At 39.1% G+C, this 20,570-nt stretch overlaps 1 protein-coding gene across 1 annotated transcript; it reads left to right on the forward strand.

Annotated features, from left to right (window-relative positions):
* The first annotated feature begins 13,213 nt into the window (after positions 1 to 13,213).
* On the forward strand, positions 13,214 to 15,760 carry LOC124162634 (protein ANTAGONIST OF LIKE HETEROCHROMATIN PROTEIN 1-like). Its single transcript, XM_046539225.1, has 2 exons — positions 13,214 to 13,397; positions 14,865 to 15,760. The coding sequence occupies exons 1-2, from the start codon at positions 13,267 to 13,269 to the stop codon at positions 15,727 to 15,729; spliced, it is 996 nt and encodes a 331-aa protein (XP_046395181.1). The 5' UTR covers positions 13,214 to 13,266; the 3' UTR covers positions 15,730 to 15,760.
* The last annotated feature ends 4,810 nt before the right edge of the window (positions 15,761 to 20,570 follow it).

Consider the following 20,570-nt stretch of genomic DNA (forward strand, 5'->3'; position numbering starts at 1 on the left):
TCAAGAACCTTGGGGAAACTAATATTATAATATTTAGGCCTTAACAATTTATTCATATCTTCCCGATGATTAGATATGCGGTACCTATTTTTCAGATAAATTTATCAAAAGACCTGCAGTATTAGGAAAAATCAGTTAACATTCCCCACTGATTTATAATTTAAGAAATAGTTGAGTGCGTGATAGGGTGAAGGATTAAATATAATTTAAATCGTTAAGCGCGACTTTAAATAGAGTCATTCAATTAATGTCATGAAATGCCGCGTACAATGCACCTTTTGTGTGTAGGTTCATCATTTTTCTAGCCGTCCTTGTTGTATTAGTTCATGTTCACCTAATTCCTCAGCGGCAGAGCGGTAGCTGTCTGACGGAAAATGCCCACTTATGTCTGATTTAAGTGGCCTCGAAGAGTTCATATCAGTGCGGAAATCCTTACAGCTCCCATCTGTGGCTCAGTCGAGTCGTCTTCTTTTACGATCTAGAACTTATTTTCTATTATATCATGGCAATGATTTCGAAGACACGGTTAATCCAAATGCGACCCGTTGGCGTCTCGTGTGTTTACCACATATGAATCTTAGACTCAAGGAGATGGTCCGTGACGTCCTTTGTTTGCTTGAATGCCTTTGCTGACCTTAAATTCGTCCCTCAGCTGAATCAGCATTAGTGGACCACGACTTCTATCTCCCTTGAGTCGTCCTTATAGTAACGGCAAGACTCTCGGAAAGAACGGAGTGAAATGAGTTCAGACATAATTTTCGAGGAGTTAATTGTGTGTAATTGCCGATTAAGAAGTTTCTTAGTGCTGTGTGTACATTCAAGAAGACAATTTTAATTAATCAACAGTGCTCGTTTTTTAAAGGGAAATATAGGGAAAAATTGTCCCAATTCTGTGTCCAGGCACCTTGTTCTCTTTGGTCGTATTTTTCGTCGGCCTATTTTGTGTCGTCCCTTGTTTATTTATAGACTAGTGCCCTTGCCATGTGTTCAATCAGAAAGAAATTGTTGTCCAGCGCTGATTTCAACGAACGTGTAATTGATCACTTTGCTGGACAAAATGAAAGAAGGATGGACTTCTGCAATATAACTTAAGGCATGTGAGTATTTCATATTTTGTTAAAAATGTGTGAAAAATGTCTAATTGTTGATTTTAAATCATACTGTATTCAAGAAGCAACGCGAACACCGCAATCAAAGTTAACATCTGCAATAGCAAAGCGCGCGCATTCTAGTAGTGTTTGTTGCCTAGTGGAAGTCAGTGACACTCTCCTCCCTCCTCAGGTGTTACAAGTGTCATTGCTACCTAAATCATTGCAAATGTTGTATAGATTTGACAAATGACGCATTATGATTGCAAAACGAACAACAGAAGTGTATTGCGGGCATATCCGCACGAAGAATGTAGACGCTAAAACCTAAAGTTACGTATTTTCGTTTGTATTTGCAAAATATAGCAGCAAATATATTTTTATTCTTCAAGATCATTGATCAGTATAATCGAGAGTCCGGACTAAGCCGATCCGTATGACCGAGAGTCTACTGCATTTAGTATTTATTAATCAAGCTTTATTAGGAAAACTAGGTATTTTTGTTGAAAAAAACGGAACGTATGGCATCACAGAATTTAAATCCTATATTGCCGTAAAAACTTAATAAAATACACGAAATATTAAAAAATTATGACCCCCCGGTGGAGTGCGCCCCCCCTAGCATTTGACTCACGAGCCGCCACTGTCTAGTAGTGTTTGTTGCCCAGTGGAAGTCAGTGACACTCCCCTCCCTCCTCAGGTGTTACAAGTGTCATTGCTACCTGAATCATTGCAAATGTTGTATAGATTTGACAAATAACGCATTATGATAGAAAAACGAACAACGTAAGTGTATTGCGGGCATATCCGCACGAAGAATGTAGGCGCTAAAACCTAATGTTACGTATTTTCGTTTGTATTAGCAAAATATCGCAGCAAATATATTTCTATTCTTCAAGATCATTGATCAGTATAATCGAGAGTCCGGACTAAGCCGATCCGTATGACCGAGAGTCTACTGCATTTAGTATTTATTAATCAAGCTTTCTTAGGAAAACTACGTATTTTTGTTGAAAAAAACGGAACATATGGCATGACAAAATTTTATTCCTAGATTGCCGTAAAAACTTAATAAAATACGCGAAATATTAAAAAATTATGACCCCCCGGTGGAGTGCGCCCCCCCTAGCATTTGACTCACGAGCCGCCACTGTCCTCCTTATCTCATATAGAAGCTGCCTCTCCTCGCCAACCATATCCACCACTTCGTCGTTCCTTTTCCTCTCCGTCCATTTCACCCTCTTCATTCTTCTCCATACCCACATCTCGAATGCCTCCAATCTTCTCTCGTCTTCTTTCCTCAGTGTCCACGTTTCCGGAACTTAGAGAGCTACACTCCAGATCTTCTCTAACTCCACTCTTTACCAACCTTTTCTTTAAACTCTTACATAACGTTCCTCTCAGAGGCTCCTTCCTGTTCATGAACGTCTCCTTCGCTAATGCAATTCTCTTCCTGATGTGTTTGCTACAGTAACGTACTGCCTAAATAGTTGAATTGCTCAACCTGCTCAAGTTTTTCACCACCCACCTTTATCTTAAGTCTCACATTCCTCGCTCTTGATGCTTTACAAAACCGCATAACCTTACACCCCTAAAATTTCATAAGGATGGGATATAAGATGGGAATATAGGAAATATATCGTATAAATTGTGAATAGAGAAATACAGGTTTCTCAGCAAATGGAGAGCTTGGCTATTTTTGCGGGAGAATATTTACAATTACATAAAAGGTTTTGGGCTATGTCGCCACGTCAATTTTTGGGTGGCCCCAACGTTTCTGGTGCTGGTCGCTTTCTCAATGGAATCATTTTAACGAAGAATATTTAAGTGTTTTTAAACCCTTGGCCAGGGATTTATTTGATAAACAAATAAGTATCCGTATTTTTTTGCTATCATAATTCTATTTTGTCGTTACGTGCACTGATTTTGATATTTTTGTAATAATGAACTTTTTTCTGTACATAAATTTGCCGTGATGGGTAGATGTTAATGTCTTTCTTTTATTGCAAAAGCATGCTCTTCTGGTGTGCCTAATTACATTCTATGCTTATCATATCTTTACTCTTCTATAGCTCTGGCTATTTATAACCGTGGCTATTTCGCGGTAAAATAAATCTTTGGATCACTTTCACAACGATGTTATCACAACAGGGAGACATGTAACCCATTTATATCCTTAATTTCCTCTAATAAAGCCGAAAATACCGGCGAAAGGTGGCATATTGCCTTCAAATCTAGAAATAGTAAATAATAATCAGCACGTGCTATGAAGAAAAATAGCAATTTGCCATTTCTCTGAGTAGTGCATAATCGGTAATACAGAGGACTCTGCCACAAAGTAGCTCCAGAAGCTCACAGCTAGAAGTGATAGCTAAAAGATAATGAATTACTTACATTTTTCATGGAGATATAATCCGTGGATTCCCAATGAAGAATTGTACGGCAAAAAGACGGCGATACTCGATGGCGGTATACAGCAATTTCGTCGGGTGTACCTATGGATAGGAAAATAACGATATTTTACACTTGCATAAATTACTAAAATATTGATGAGCATAATAAAATGACACTTAAAATGAGTACTGCGAAAGCCTTTATCTACAAAACATGTTCAGTGCATATAAATTTGTTCAACCGACTCAGGCGTGATGCAGTGGAAGTTCGACACATTGAAAGAAAAGGTAGTTGCTCTTTTCCACGGCACCGTACGACGCGTTTCGGCTAACAATGGAATCATATGGTACAAGAACTTGTACTTAACAAAGGTGGAAAAGAGCAACTGCCTTTTATTTCAATTATTTGAAATACTGATATCTTGATCGATTATCTTGCTACGAAGCCGTATTTGCGGAGCACTACACTGAAAATACCCTAAAACTCTGTTTCCGTCCGCACAATGAAATTGTTATCAGAATCAAAATAGTTGGAAGGATCAGAAAACAGAGAGAGAAAAAAAGCTTTAACTTGATGCATGCTGTATTTAAATGGGATTGGCGTTCCATACGATGTTGGTCTTGAAACTTGGGCGCGAGAATATTGCAACGGATAGCTGTAGATTCTCCCTCACCGTCTACCACACATATTTTTCGACGTCGGTTAACACTGAGGTGCATGCGTAATATTTGAACGACCAGAGACAAGAAAAAAGGAGCATAATCACCACCCGTGTGTTGAATAACATTGAAAAGAATTTATTTTTCACTCTACTGGAATTTACATCGCCATATTTGCACCTTGAATGGTATAAAAACGCTTTTATCAATCGAATCCACATGCATGTAACATGAAAGTTTGAGCAAAAAACAAGGTGAGTTAGCGCTTATCCGTGGTCGCTTTTGAAGCAGTAAATGAGAATTTAGGGTAAGGATTTCTAAGTTTTGATCACGGGAACAGTCGGCTCGGCTAATCTGAATAAACAAACTGAATAAGCGGCATAAACTAAAAAAAAGGCACTTATATATAATTTCCAATTAAGGCACCATAGATATTGCTGTTTCCAGGTGAATGACATTTAAGTGCCCCAGAAAGTAGTATCACTGAGTGAAAAAAGCCAAAAAAGTGAATGCCGGATACATATGGGGAGCGCGGGGGGCCTAACATTGCAGAACCACAATTGTAACTTTTTTATATCATAAGATAGCTTTGTATTTTATGTGTGTATAATAAGCATAAATAAAACTTTCTTAAGCTTTTCATGTGACTTGATTATTTTTAATTACGATAAAAGTAAAAGTAGCTCAAGATATCTTTGGCGGCCCCCTCCTTGAGTTTTTTTCCGTATCCAGTACTGAAACACGATAACTGAGGAATCTAACTTAGGTGCAATAAATAACTTCCCCTTCATAGATTACTTTTCAGCCTCACTTTTCATTATAATAGTTGTGAAAACGCCCCCATTAAATGCAAAGGATGCAACTCTAATTCTGACGTCAACAAGTTCCCCAACGAACACTAATTTGCGAAAGAATATTTGAAAATCCACCCAAACGAGTTGCAATATTACGCTCAATCACACTGATAAATAAATGTCTTCTTTGAATATTCCGCAAAATTTAGTGATTCCTCAGGGTTTTATGGAGAAAATTTCGTCTTTGTTAAAACGTCAGATATTTAGCGCTATTTTATTATGTGCCATCCGAAATGTATCCTCCTCTCTAGAGTTTTTCCTTTTGCTTCATGTCTAGTAACGGAATCTCTTCGTGCATCTACAGTTGCCGACGTCCTAAGTACCGGAGAGAAGAGTCAAAAAACAGCCTTATTGAAGGGTCGTTTTTTAGACCAGTTAACGCTGGGCGTGATCGCGAGATTTTTACGAGCATGCGAGAGAGACAACCGCGAACAACAGTCGACCTCCAACCGCTTTCGGATCCAACTTCAACGCTCGCGTCAACCGCCAACATGGTCGTAAAAAGGACCCATAATTTACTCATACCTTAATGGAGATAAAATATTTACAAAAAAAAACTTAAAAACATTGACATGAACTATAAGCGAACAATTAATATTGATGCCTAAATGTAACTGACGGAGGCGAGATATGGTGGAAGAGCATCCTGAGTTAACGGAAAAGGAAATGACACTTTACCACAATATTGTTTTTTAGATTTTATGTTATATATATCTTTATAGGTTTCAAGATAACTTTTGGAAAAGCGCTATTTATTTTTCGTGAACTAAATATTAATGTCGTTTTATATCTTTAAATTTTTTTTCAGGTAACCAAATAATTTTGGCAACAGCTGGAATAGTATTCACAAATTGAACGGAATAACATTAAAAAATTGTTTAATTATAATAAAACCACATCCAACGAAAGTATGAAAGTATAATAGAACATAATGGAAAAAACTTTTTTGGGACAAACTAATTACGTACTCTGCTTAATTTTCGTTCGGGATGAAAACGGAATGGTATAGTTTTAGATGAAATTATTACTTGTGGTGAATTTCAGGTTAAAATATTGCCAAGTTCACTAAAAATGAAGTTTCTACGAAAAGGGAAAATCTAAGTTTCAATGGTATGGTAAATTTATGGAGCGATATATATTGAGGTGAAAATTAAAAAAATGATTAAGGAAACGCGGTTGGAAAACATACTTAAAATACTGAAGGAAGCAAAGAAAATACCCCGAGTATAAGTTGAAAGTTTTGGGGAAGAGATCAAAACTAAAGGAATAAAAATTATATTTTCGAAGGGAGTAGAATGGTTTTCCTCAATATAAAGTCCATTACTCGTAAAGGTAAGGCCAAAGGGATGTTGATAAACATAAGCTTGATAGTTGAAATTTTACATCAAGTATTCTCGCAAGGAAAATATGACGTCTTCCCTAAAATGTATATCATTGATTCTTTTAAGCAACCTTTTTGAGGTCACAGTACCTTGGAGCGACAGGTTTTTTTTCATTATGTACTACTTAGTCAAAACATGCGTCATAATTTTTCAGGGTAAGTGGGATCGTTCCATTTAGTATTTTCCCATTTCTCAATTTTTATAATTTTAACACAGTCACTCTTAGAAAATGATTAGAGATGCATAAAAATGCAAATGCGATAAATGCGATATAGATGCGATGTGCGCAAATAAATGCGACATAGACGCGATGACTGGACTTTTATGATATTTTTACGTAAATTTGCCTTTTCGACGGCAAAATTCGTACATTTTGGGCCGATCGCAGTTTCAATGCTCCGCCGACACTCACCGCTCAAAGTATGTGAGCGACTGGCCAGCTGCTAGTTGGATTGGACTCTACGAGGCCTCAAACTACAAGTCGGCGCGGGCAAGCTACACCTCCGCCACTATGCCTTATTTCTTAATTTATTATTGTTTACAACATAAGTATTTAAAATATTCTGTATTTTGTCATATAACTGTATTTTACTACATTTTATCGTAATCTACCTCATTATGAAAATAGAAAAATAGACGCTTCAAAATTAATAAACTCTTATTGAAAATGCGATAAAATAAAAATGAAAGTGCGATTTTCACGTATCTCTAATAATGATTCAACCAGAATGTTGGTGTCGGATAGGTGCGCGTAAAGCTCACCCCAGACTCCACCGGCGAGTGAATATCACACATTCGGGGCTAGTTCCCTTCCCTCGGCCACCTCGGACTTAGTTGATTTTAGGTGGAGTGTCCGAAGGTTTCTTTCAGGACTTGAACCAGGTACCCCTCGGTGTCAAGTACTCTACCAACTAGGGTACCACACTCCCCTATATTTTACCTCAGTATTTATTCTATAAGTAAGATTTTTATATTCTAGGGATGGACGGATCCAGGATTTTTTTCGGATCCGGATTCGGATCGGAGCCTTGATTTTCGGAGCCGGATCTTTCGGATCCAAATGCATTTTCAAAGTCCTCTATTAAACGAAGTAATCATTCAAGTTTATTCTGGGTACGTACAATCGAAGGAATGCTTTTTAGATTTTCAAACACATTTTAATATTTTTATAAGTTAAAAATCATTTTTATAGACTTTCAAGTTTTTTTTAAACATCTTTACATGCTCAGGACCTAAACTGTTACGCTTGGGTTTGGAAATGAAAATAGGAAAAATCTTCGCATAAACCACTAACCAGTGGCTTAGAACAAGAATCGCATGCGACGGCACATTCGCAGAGAGAATCGTAACTCTTTCCACCCTTATCGTTTGCGTTGCATCCACTGAAGCTATTATTTAAAATTTCGGATCCAGATCCGATGTCTTCCACGACTTTGGATCCGAGGTATCCGATCCGACCATCCCTAATTTATTCTATTTATAAGAGTCTACAAGAGTGTTTTGACACTGTTTGAAGAAAAAATTGTAACTTTTATAAGTACATGATCTAAAAACATGGTCAAAATATGACCAATAGAGCGAGACGAATTTGTTCTCTTAAAGATTTGAAATTTTTTTTTGCCAATTACGTCTTTCTCCAACTAAAGCTAGCGAAAAATAAATGCCGAGATTTGAAAAAAAAACAGTTTCCCATTCAGGAACCGAAAATCATTCAACAGGACAATTCCAAATCGATTCAAAGTTTACAAATTTCGCTTTACAGAGCCCACGTTAACCCAGCTTCTGAATATTCTTCTGCAATATCCATTCTACCCTCTCTTCTCTTATTCGCCCCGCCCCTATCCTGCACGGTCTCAGAGAGAGAATGCAATACGACCTCCTTTAGCTGCTGCTATGCTTTGGACGGCAGCCAGGATGTCACACACATAAGGGGTTGAACACGGCAGTCATTACGTATCGCTCTTGTCTCCTCTAACCCCGGACAAGAGGAAATGAAACGCGGGAGACTCTATGTATGTCCACCTCCTTTAAAACCTATCCCAGTGTGCGGCCCCTTCCCTTCCCTGGCGTAAAGGGTCTCCAACTGGGACGTCACTCGGTCCGATGCAAGGCTGCAAGGGACGGGCGAACGCAATAAAGTCCGCAAGTTTATTCCCCGGTTGAACGGGGGGAGACGGGCGTTGTGAAATGTGTCCGCGGGATCCGCCCCTTGGACGCGCACTGGATTAGCGGGAGACGTTGGGACAATTTGGAGCCGTGGGAGAGAGAGAAAAAAAAGACAGCTGGACTTTCCCTTTCCTTATGCACGAGGCTGGGGAGACAGGAGAGCTTAAACCTCGCGCAAACTGAATTATTTTAGTGCGCTATCAGATTACGCGGACATCGCAGCGGGGAGGGAAGTGTGAAGTCCATATCAGGGGATGCATGTTACAACGGAAGATCCTCTGCTCACCATCTAAGGATCTGCAGAGTGGATAGTGACTACTGGTATGATTGGAATATTTTCTGGGGAAGCAACGCTTCATTGACCATTTACTTATGTTTATATGCAAGTCACCTCCTACTCGGTGGCGGCTCGTGAGTCAAATGCTCGGGGGGGCACACTTCAGCGGAGGGGGTCAATATTTTTGAATATTTTGTGTATTTTAGTGAGTTTTTAATTTGTGATCTAGGTATTAAATTCGTTTAACTTAATATAATATAATTTAAATATTTATAATAATAAAATTTGAACCAAAACAAGTATTCCGCAACACTGCAGCGCCAAGTAAACGCCAGATTATATGCCCGCCGGCCGGCGCGGCGATGTGAACTCACTAGATACGTCGCTCTGTGCATGCTCGGGCGGCGTCCCAAGACTTTCATAAGGCACATGCTTACAATTAGACGCGTCATAGCACAAGCAGCCCCCACCACTACCACTCTTCATATAACTGCATGGGACGTTCTGGCCAGCGCCCCACGGCTACAAATACGAACTTTTCGTGCTATTTTTGCGTGTTTTTCCTACATTTTCGTTATGTGCGAATGAAAAAAACACTTTGGTTAAATTGATATGTATTATTATAATTCAATGGGTACTTGTTTATTTTTTTCCTTTTTCAAATCTTTGGGAGGGGCGGCGTCCGAGAGTCCTCATGGGCAAGCCGCCACTGCTCCTACTTGCGGCTCAGTGCATCATAGTATCTTACCAAAGGCTACCAATAATAGTGTAAATGCTGCAACGGACAATCCAGATGATTCTTGCACCATGATTTCAGGTTATTGCATGATGGATCATCGTCATGGAGCACCATGAAGTAAGGCTAGAGTACAGGGATCTAGGTATTCGCAGGGGGGATGGTGAATACTGGTATGATTGGAGTATTTTCTGGGTAAGCGACTGCTTCATTTACCTTTTATTTATATTTACATTCAAGTCACCTCGATGGTATTTGGAATGGTATACTACCTCTGGCTTATTGCATGATGTTATTTAACCTCTGGCTTGTTAGCGTTTGGCTGCAACGGACATTACTAATGACTCTTACACCGTCCCTTCAGGTTACTGCACGATGGATCATCATCATGGAGCATCCTGAAGTAAGCTTATAGTACAGCAATCTACAGGGAGTATTGTAATTATTGGTATGATTAAAGTATTTTCTGGGGAATCCACGCCTTTATTGACCTTTTATTTATATTTATATGCAAGCCATCTCGATGGTATTTGGAATGGTATCCTACCTAAAGCTTAGTGCATATTGGTATCGTTAGGTTATTACCTAAGGCTTGTTAGTGTAAATGCTGCAACGGAAATTCCTAATGATTCTTGCAGCGTAACTTTTTGCATGATAAACAATCATCATGGAGCATCATGAAATAAACTTAGAGTACAGTACATCGCATAAGAAGCTAAAGTTAATGGAAGCGATGTATGCAATTGATGATCTTCGATTTTAAGAAACGAATAAATTACTGCAACCATTAAAATACACATTTAATTTCAGCTATTTTCATAATGAAACACTCAACTAATCCCCTGTTACAATCGGATGAAATTTAATTAAGTGTGGAGCATTAATACACACTGTGTTAAGCCGTGACGTATTTATACTGTACATAATGAAACGCAATAGTAATACTTCACTCTTATTTTAATACGAACCAACCCGGGTTTAGTCCGCTCAGTACAATTACTTAGGACCTATCAGCCAAAACCCATAAGTATTAATTGATTAAGAGTAGAATATTACTACTGCGTTTTCTTGTGATTATTCGCAAATTCCACGAAATCAAGCCCAAGACGACATATTTAATAAGTTATATCCCAAAACTTACCAAACCAATTACAACTGGATAACATGGAGTGACGCCTTAAAAGAAAATGTTCTTGTATTTTCACAGTTATTTTAATGTGTACCATGCGTTTTTGCCATCATATGATACAAGAAATTCTTTTCGGGGCATTCAAGATCTTGTATCAGATGATGTTTCTGTGAGCCGAAATGCGTCGTACGAATTAAAATAACCGTGAAGAAGTAGAATTACATTAAATTTAAATATGCCAAACTTCCACTATATCACGCCTGAATAAATTGAAGGTTTAAGGAGAAACGTCTTCAATCAAGACCTGGTACAGCAATGAATATCCTGCGAATGGCGTCTAAACGTTTTTTTATGAGCACAAAAAACTCCTAAATTTCGACAATAGGGTAGTTTCCTTCATCAAAGAAAACGAAAGCATTTATTGCGAGTTGTTACCCACCATTAGTGTATTCATAATGTACTAATTATTTGGTTTTAGAAATACCAGTTTAGACGAATGGCAATGGTCAACTTTAACCGCATTTGAAAACGGCCAGATTGGCGCCCATGCGATGCCACTCCACGTGACGTCACAGGGACCTAGTTTTTATACGAGTAGATAGGAATATTACATCTTCTGAGATTACCAATGCATGCATGAGGCACAGAGCTCAGGGAAACATCTCTTAATAATCACCTTTTAAAACTGCCTATGGTTGAAAAGTTTCCTTTGCTTGATAAGGTATTAATAATCCTTATTAAAGCCACGCGCTACCTGCTAGCAGTCTGCATCGTATCGGCGCTCTAAGTCTCGCCCCAAGGTCACCTCACACGGCGACAGCGGGAACCAGAATGACGTCACACGGTGTTTTCCCAGCATTCATAATTAGCCGTCGCGTTATTGGCGCGCTTGAATAATTTCAGTTTTCATCTAATCGCGAAAAATAGATATCGTCATTTAAAAATCTAAAAGCGTGAAATGCGTGCTCCAGGAGTAATAATCTTTCGATTTAGGCAATATAAAAATAATATGAAACCACCCTATTCTCTAATGAGCCTCCAAAAGTCGAGTTGGTTGGGACGAGATGAAAATATAATTATTACGAGCCCCAACCCTACCCCTTCCTCAACCTCGGATGCGGAAGTTCCCACCGCAACGCTATCTGTCGGAGCATCCACAAAATGCAAACAAAGAATTCCTTCTTCCGCAGCTGTTGAGTGAGGCGATGTTTTTTGTTTCGGCTCATAAAACCCCCATCCTTCGCAGAGCACCGCCTTTGAACAGAGTCCATATGCACCGTCATTATCCATCAGCTTTCGGGGTGGTCCTCGACGGAGTGTCAAGCCACCACAGTAATTAGTCACCTTGGTTTCAGTTGCCCGAGGCTCACAACGCAACCCCTTGTTTTTCATTGAAAAATAGGGATTGCCTCCAAATTTTTTTATACGAACCACTCACTCACTTAGCTACTCAACCCGTAGGTTGGTTTGGGTAGGGCTCACCCTGAACGAAGCCACATACGCGAGAGGTATTTCCTCCAAATTTTTGTATGGATTATTCACTCACTTACTGGCTCGGCCCGAAGGTTAGTTGGGGTAGGTGAGGGTAGGGCTCACCATGAACTAAGCCGCATGCGTGAGGTATTCACTCATTGAGGGCGGGGTAGAGCCTAACAATATTCAGGTTATGAAGGCCAGTTCTTCTGTCTGGGCCGCCTCTCACTGAGAGATTTATTTTTCTAGAACGCTTGATATCTTCACCCGGTCCTCGATCCTGGGACCTTGCGATCGTAAGCCAACACAGTATCCGATGGGCCAACACAATCCCACTACGAATTTATGAAATAATGAAAACGAAATTATGAAAATACTATGAATTTCTGGAAGGAGAATAACTCCCTACAACGTAGCTATGTGATTCGGGGTACCCAATTAGAGACTGTTGAACCCGTGAAATACCTAGGAGTTCTTCTAAATAATGATCTATCGTGGAATAAACATATTCGAGAAATATCCGGTCAAGCTAATCGTAAAATGGGTTTTGTTAAAAGAATAATAGGAAAGTGCGACGACAAAGTGAGAGAAATTAACTACTTTTCCTTCGTTAGAACACATTTGGAATACGCTGCCTGTGTTTGGGACCCTCACGAAAAAGGCTTACTTAGTAACAGAGTTAGAACGCGTGCAGAGAGGAGCTGCCAGGTATGTGAAAGGTCGTCTTGTTATGCTCGCATAGTGAAGAGGTAAGAGGTGGAGGTGGAGGTAGAGGTAGAGGTGGAGATGGAGGTGGAGGTAGAGGTAGTATCGCATAGTAAAGAGGTTTTCGCACGCAGCTTTCCTACAGCCTCGAAAACAAGCCAGTCTTCCACTGTGTGGCATCCAGTGTACAAGTTATTTGGTTAGTAGTAACATTTTTTAAATGTTTAGCGATAGCAGTGATGACAGTGACGAAATGTCGTCAGCATGTAAGTGGTGGCTGATTGATACTTCTAGTAATCGCGACTTCAGTGCTCTTCCAATTAATAAAGTGCGACAAGATCTGGGAGAATATCACCATCTGTTTTCCCAAATAAAAGAATACCCAGACAAATTCCAGGAGTGCATGAGGATGTCACCTGAAACGTTTTCATACATTTGCGCCAATGTGTCACCAAAGCTGGATAATTGCAGAAAATACTGTAACCTCCATATTAACCCTATCTGCTCTGAAGAACAGATTGTGGTAACAATAAGGTAAGATTAGTAATTAATCATTCAGTATAAAAGTATATTATATATAATAATCAAGTCATGAATTTATTGTTGATTTCAAACAGTTAAATACTTGTTCGGTGTTAAGTAATACAATTTTTAGTTCAAGCTGAAGAAATACACTATTTAATAGTTTACACTAAGGATAGTTGGAAAGTGATAAATTAGATTATATTATACAATTAAGGATAACCTATTTATTTGAAAATACTTTGTTACATGTTAGTAAATTTCTGGACATTGTGTTGTTCCTCAATATATGGTGATGTTAGCGGATTCGGTGTATGAGAGGAAGTGTGGGCAAAGGAGCTGGTTGTGAGGGTAGTACCCATACCGGTGACTCATGGCAGGGTATGAGGGACGGTTCTTGTACGATGGTTCCTGTTCCGGTGAATAAGCCATGTCGAATAATTATTCTTGAACCTTCATCCGGAACATCATTTTTTTCCTTGGGTCCAACGTATTTACATGTGGTAGTAGGGAGTTAAAAAAACCCACATCTTCGTCATTCTTGTTAACTTCATCCACTTTGTTCATTTTTAATTTCAGTTTTTCTTTCTCGATATTTACTAATTCTTGGCCAATTTTTGCCTGATTTGTTAATCGTTTTTTGTACCCTGTTCTGGTGTACTCCTCCGTGGTTCTCTTAGATGTAAGTGTAGGTGTAGGCGACGAATTGTTGCTTCCACTTTGATTAGGTGTGCCCGGAATGTCAATTTGTGTAAGTTCACGATCCCCTTCTTCGTTATCCATCACGGAAAGGCTATCCATCTGCTCCTCAACGAAATCGTCGTTCAGTTGCCCTTCGTCAAAGTTAGTGTCGTTCGACAAATCAGTCAGGTTCCCTGTTGATTTCCTCGGGACGAATTGGTACAGGAGGAAAAGCATAGAATCAAAACATTTTCACGATGATGTTGACTCTAGAGCTGCATCTCCGGATCTAGGAGTTTTGCTATATTGCTTCCGGAATTCATCTCGCAGATTTTTCCAGATTAGCTTCACATCTTTATCTGAAATACAAAATAAAACTCATGGCATATTGAAGAATTGAATATAGGTGACAACTTGTACACATAAGAAAGACCTGTAAGCTATTCTTCCATAAGGAATACACAGTAACAGAAATTATTAATTAATTAATTTAAATAAATAAATAAATCTTCTACTGCCTCATCGTAAGCCAACATAGGGTTTATAATGAAGAAAAGTACATTAAATTATTTTTCTATCTAGTAATGTCTTAAGTTTTATTACCACATCTGCAATGATTTCGGAGATCTTGAGGTGTTCCGCGACACAATTGACACCCTGTGAATGTATACACATATTACCAAAACATATCAATAGTTTATTGATTAGTCTATCGACAATAGGATATTTATAATAACTGCTGTATTATGTTTTGATTGTGTTGATATAAATATACTGCATTGAGTTGTTCTATTGCAGGTATTTGGCAACTGGAAGCAGTTATAAGACTCTTGGGTTTTCATTCCGGATGGGGGATAATACAGTGGGAAAAATTGTGAGGAATGTATGCAAACTACTATGGGGCACCTTTCAACCCAAGCATATGCCCATTCCGACAATTTCAGATTTTGAAACTGTGGCTAGGAGGTTTGAAGAAGTTTGGAAATTTCCAAACTGCATTGGTGCCATCGATGGGAAACACTGCAAAATAAAATGTCCAGCGCTTTCTGGGTCCATGTACTTCAATTACAAAAAAACATTTTCGATCGTTCTGCAAGGAGTGGCAGATGACCACTACAAATTTCTATTTGTTGATGCAGGTGGTTATGGCAAGCAAAGTGATGGGGGCACTTTCAAAGCATCGGATTTGGGCAAGTTGTTGGAACGGAAGGAACTAAACATTCCAGGTGAAAAATGTTTGCCCCGAAGTGATGTTAAGGTGCCCCATGTTTTTATTGCGGATGAGGCGTATCCTTTGCGGGAATATTTGATGAAGCCGTTCTCACAAAAAACAGTTGGTGAAGCTGAGGATGTGTACAACACCCGGCTGTCTAGTGCCAGAAAGACAATTGAATGTGCGTTTGGCATTTTATATGCTAAATGGCGGATTTTAAGTGGGTGTATTGAAACATCCCCGGAAAGTGCAGACCAACAAATAAAGGCTGCGTGCATTCTTCACAATATCATAATTGATAAAGATGGCTGGAGTCCAAGTGTGTCCGACATCCCGCCTGTCCCTCCCGAAGCCAATCTACAACCTTTGGGGAGATCCAGAAATTCCGCTTCAAACCGTGCGAAAGAAGTCAGAAATTGCTTTAAGGCATACTTTGGGAATAATGTATAAAAACTGAAGGAAATTGAAAGTAAAAATGGTTTTTTAACAAAAATAATGATCTTGGACCCTAAATTTTTGTATTGATTTGTTTATATTAACATATTACAATCATTCTTTTTGTACATATGTTACAGTACATTCAAGTGTTTGCATGAAAATGAAGTGCCACTGTCTAAATATTTATTATGTTACAGACTCAGGCCTTTTCCTTATACGGTATTTCAAAGTAGATAATGTAAGGATTATAAAATAGTTACATCACCATATATAGTATAGTTTTAAAATACCCTCGTCCCAGGAAATTTGCTAATATATTAGGTTTCCAGCTTCGACTATTGAAAAGTTTGTAGGGCTTATTTTTTAAGACAAATCTCATGTTGTATTGTCTTATTTGTTTATTTTTTGCTTACAAATAACCCCGTACAGTGTCGGACAGCCAGAGCTGGATACCCTGTATAATTTAGTCTAGACATACCTGTACAGTTCAATTCGGCTTCTACAGCCTTCCCTTCTTTGTCCAACACGTGACGGTTGTGGTGGTGTTTGTTTCTTTTGTCCCACAGAGCTGGACGACTTTGCACTGCGATAATTATTTCCTCCTTCATTTCACTACTACTGCCGTTCACAGTTATTAAGAAAAACTAACCAACACTATAAAAACTTTTTAAAATACAGAACCGTAGGCATACGTAGTCGCGTACTGTGTCGGAGTATCGCCCAGTGGAATAGGGTAGCGGTTGGGGAGGGGTAGAGTGGTAGGGGGGCCTGGAACGCACCAATTACGGAGAAGCCTCCCGATGAACCTCGCGGTACACCGCTCGAAAAGACAAACTCGCTTGTCTTTGAAAGCGGTCCCGCGCTACCTCCTGGTGAACCGCGAGGTACACCTCTACCTCGACCTGCTCACTATGCGCGTTAGGGGTTAGATGGAAGATGGGACTTTCTAGTCCCAATCTCGCCCAATAAAGACGTATTATTATTATTATTATTATTATGCGCGCGCCCATAACACACAATGTATTTGTGTTACCTCGAGGTACCGCGACCTCTACCTCTACCTCCACCTCCACCTCTTACCTCTTCACTATGCGAGCTAGTGTAACTGACCTCTTAGATAAACTCGGATGGGAATCTCTGTCGGACGGTAGATTGAAAAATAGACTAAACCTTTTAGATAAATTTAAGAGCAGTGTCTTTTCTAACGAAGTTAGCCATATCTTACGGACGCCGACATACTTCGGAAGATCAACTCATATAAATCAAACAAGTGAGAGAGACTGTAGAAAAGACAGATTCAGAATGTCATTTTTTCCACGATCAATAAGAGATAATAACGGCAGCGATAGAATTCATATATAGATTGCATGACTTGTAATGTAGCCTACTAGCCTACGTAAAACTTGATGCATGTTTCTTAATATTATTTTATTCCTATCAGCATATGGTAGTATCATTTGTTAGTATACGTGACGTTTTTTGGCCGTGTGGCGTGCATGTGGGAGTCCAATTGCATGTTGCATGCTGGTGATTGATCACCCCCTGCCAAACACCCTAGAGGTGGCCCACAGGGTATTATGTAGATGCAGATGTACGAATCTTCATGAAACCGAAGTCTTAGAAGTCTTCACGGATGATAAGATGCAGATATTCTTCTTGGTTTGAAAACGACTACTCCACATTCACTGAAGTTATCCACGCCCATTATTTTACTATCTTCTTATAACTACCGAAATAATTAGCTAAAATAAGCGCCAATATCTTTGAGAGATAGACTTGCAAATTGAAGTCAAAAACCTAAAAATAGCATTTTTAAAGAATGATTTGACTTCGGTAGCTTTTTTCATCTTTTTTTTAAACACTTCTCCGGAATTTGCTTCGCACAGAGATACCTCAGTGACGCTGAAGAAAAATGGCCGATTAAGAGAAAGTTTATTTTTGGGAGTTAGGCTGTCACATAAATAGCAGTAAAGGAGTGATAGCGGAAGCATTCGAAATGTGTTACAGCCGAAGAATGATGAAGATAAAATGATCGAAATAGAAAGTAATCAGGAATTGCTTATGACGAATGGGATAAAAGATACATTTATTATAGTATTCTACCGATTAAGGTAGGTTTCCATGGAGTATTCAAGGAGTGATCTGGGAGTCTCTCTTTCCTTCCAGAACTTCCTTCTTCAATAGGGTAGTTTCCTTCATCAAAGAAAACTAAAGGCATTGATTGCGATTTGTTACCCACCATTAGTGTATTCATAATACACAAATTATTTGGTTTTTGAAATACCGGTTTAGACGAATGGCAAGGGTCAAATTTTATCCTCATTTGAAAAAGGCCAGATTGGCGCCCATGCGATTCCACTCCACGTGACGACACAGGGACCTAGTTTCTACACGAGAGGATAGGAGTTATACACCGTCTGAGGTTACCAATGCATGCATGAGGCACAGAGCTCAGGGAAACATGTCTTAATAATCACCTACTTATTAAAACTGGCTAAGGTCGGAAAGTTTTCTTCATTTGATAAGGTATTAATAAACCTTTTTAAGCCGAGCGCTACCAGCCAGCAAGGTACTCAGCTACCCGCTAGCATCCTGCGTCCTTTCAGCGCTCACAGTCTCGATTAAGGTCACCTCACAAGGCGGGAGGGGGAACCAGAAATGCGTCGCACGACTTTTTCCCATCATTCCTACTTACGCGTCGCGTTTTCGCGCGCTTGAAATTTTTCACTTTTCATTTAATCGCGAAAAATAGATATCGTCATTTAAAAATCTAAAAGCGTGAAATACGTACTCCAGGAGTAATAATCTTTCGATTTAGGCAATAAAAAAATAATAGGAAACCACCCTATTCACTGTAAGGCCTACTGCTACTCCCTTTCAATCTATCTAAACATCCTATTCTTTCCCTTCCCCTCCCTCGTTTCCCTAACATTCTACCTTCTAACACCATTTTCAACATCCCCTCACCGCTAAGCACTAACTCCATCCATACCTTCTGTCTCCTCCGTATCTCATCTAAAAGCTGCCTCTCTTCACCCACCATGTCCAGTACTTCGTCGTTCCTTTTCCTCTCCGTCCATTTCACCCTCTCTATTCTTCACCATACCCTCATCTCGAATGCCTCCAATCTTCTCTCGTCTTCTTTCCTCAGTGTCCACGTTTCCGGAACTTAGAGAGCTACACTCCAGATCAAACTCTTCACTAAACTTTTCTTTAAACACTTACATAACGATCCTCTCAGAAGCTCCTTCCTGTTCATGAACGCCTCCTTTGCTAGTGCAATTCGCTTCCTGATGTCACTGCTACTGTGTCCGTTTTCCTCTAATGTACTGCCCAAATAGTTAAAATGCTCTACCTGCTCAAGTTTTTCCCCGCCTACTTCTATCTTGAGTCTCACATTCCTCGCTCGCGATGCTTTACAAAACCGAATTACTTTAGTCTTCTTGTGATAAATAGATAATAGATAAGTTGTCAAAAAATCTTACGACGTAGACGGGATAGTTTAATCGGCCTCATAATGAGGAATAATGGCCTGATGAAAACAAACGTAGAAGTACAGGTGGAAGGGAAGAAGGGCAAGGGACGGCCCCGAATGAGTTGCATGGGACAGGTTATTAAGGATGTAAAAGAGAAGAAATGCGTCGGTATGAAAATGTTAGATTCTCCCTTTTCCTGCTCTTCTCAGAAGCTTTTCATTACTTACATCGACTAATTAGGCAAGCTAAATTTTTATCCATGCATATTCATGACGCCTTATCTTTGAAATAATTGATGCTTTCTCGATGTTAACTTTGAATTTATGGGTGATACACCCTTATTTCACTCATTTCCTATTACTTCAATTCAAATCAATTAATTTATTATCGTGGGCCATTTGGCTCATGAGATAATTTACAAGTGCACAACAATTAAAAAAAAATTATTTGGCAAAGGTTCAAAAAAAAAACTACATCAAGACTCAGGAAATGCAAAAAATAGAGAAAAAAAAACTAAAAAAAAAAACAAAATATAAACCCATACAATCATATACATACGCATCCCGATTGCTGATACCCGGGTATCTAGCCACACAAAATTTTCAGTCATTTTACATACATTTGAAACTGTATCACAACTTATTCAAAGAAAAATATTCAGGTGTAACAGAAAAACGTAGGACCAACAGAAAATTATATCATGAATACAGAATATATTCTTTCCTCATCACATCAGTACTCAACCACGTGGCTAGTTACACTGGGAATTGCCATGAACGATCATTAAACAACTTATATACTTTATTCTTAAATATATGTATTGATGGCAAATTTATTATTTCAATCGGCAGTGAGTTCCATATTCTAGCCGCTGCAACCTTGCTTCTTCTTGCTTCTTCAAATTCATTATTATATTTATTTTTCGTTTTTTTCCTCAGCTTTTACTGTGACATGAACCTGGGATCCGTCGCTCCTAAGTGCAAAGCTCAAACCACTGGGCTCCCAAGCTCCTTCAAATTTACGTATACGATACTTTTTATTCCAATACCTGTATTTCTATTCTTTATCTTGACTCTGATTTTAAGGCTGGAGAGCTAGCGGTCCCTTGGGCGAAGAACTGGGCTATTGAACCCTGGGTTTAATTCCCGGGCGAAGCCTCAGAGACTGCCGAAAAAATCCTTGAAGTTCAACGCGGCCCGTTGAGAACTAGCTAACCTCCTACCCTGAATTAATGCTATCACTCGCCCGTGGCTTTTTCAAAGTTGAGCTCTACCCTCACATATCCGAACCATTCTTCCGGTTGAATTACACAGTGAGTGAGTTACCTCATAGTTCCAATTTCATATTAATTAGTAAGCAATGCAGTTACATTTAGTT

This window comes from Ischnura elegans, chromosome 7 (genome assembly GCF_921293095.1).
Source record: "Ischnura elegans chromosome 7, ioIscEleg1.1, whole genome shotgun sequence".
In the NCBI taxonomy this organism is placed as follows: domain Eukaryota; kingdom Metazoa; phylum Arthropoda; class Insecta; order Odonata; family Coenagrionidae; genus Ischnura; species Ischnura elegans.

Excerpts from the sequence above, each read along its gene's own strand:
- LOC124162634 (XM_046539225.1), top strand. The coding sequence starts at position 13,267 with ATGAGGATGTCACCTGAAACGTTTTCATACATTTGCGCCAATGTGTCA. Across the intron at positions 13,398-14,864 it reads CAGATTGTGGTAACAATAAG|GTATTTGGCAACTGGAAGCA; the intron begins GTAAGATTAGTA and ends GTTCTATTGCAG.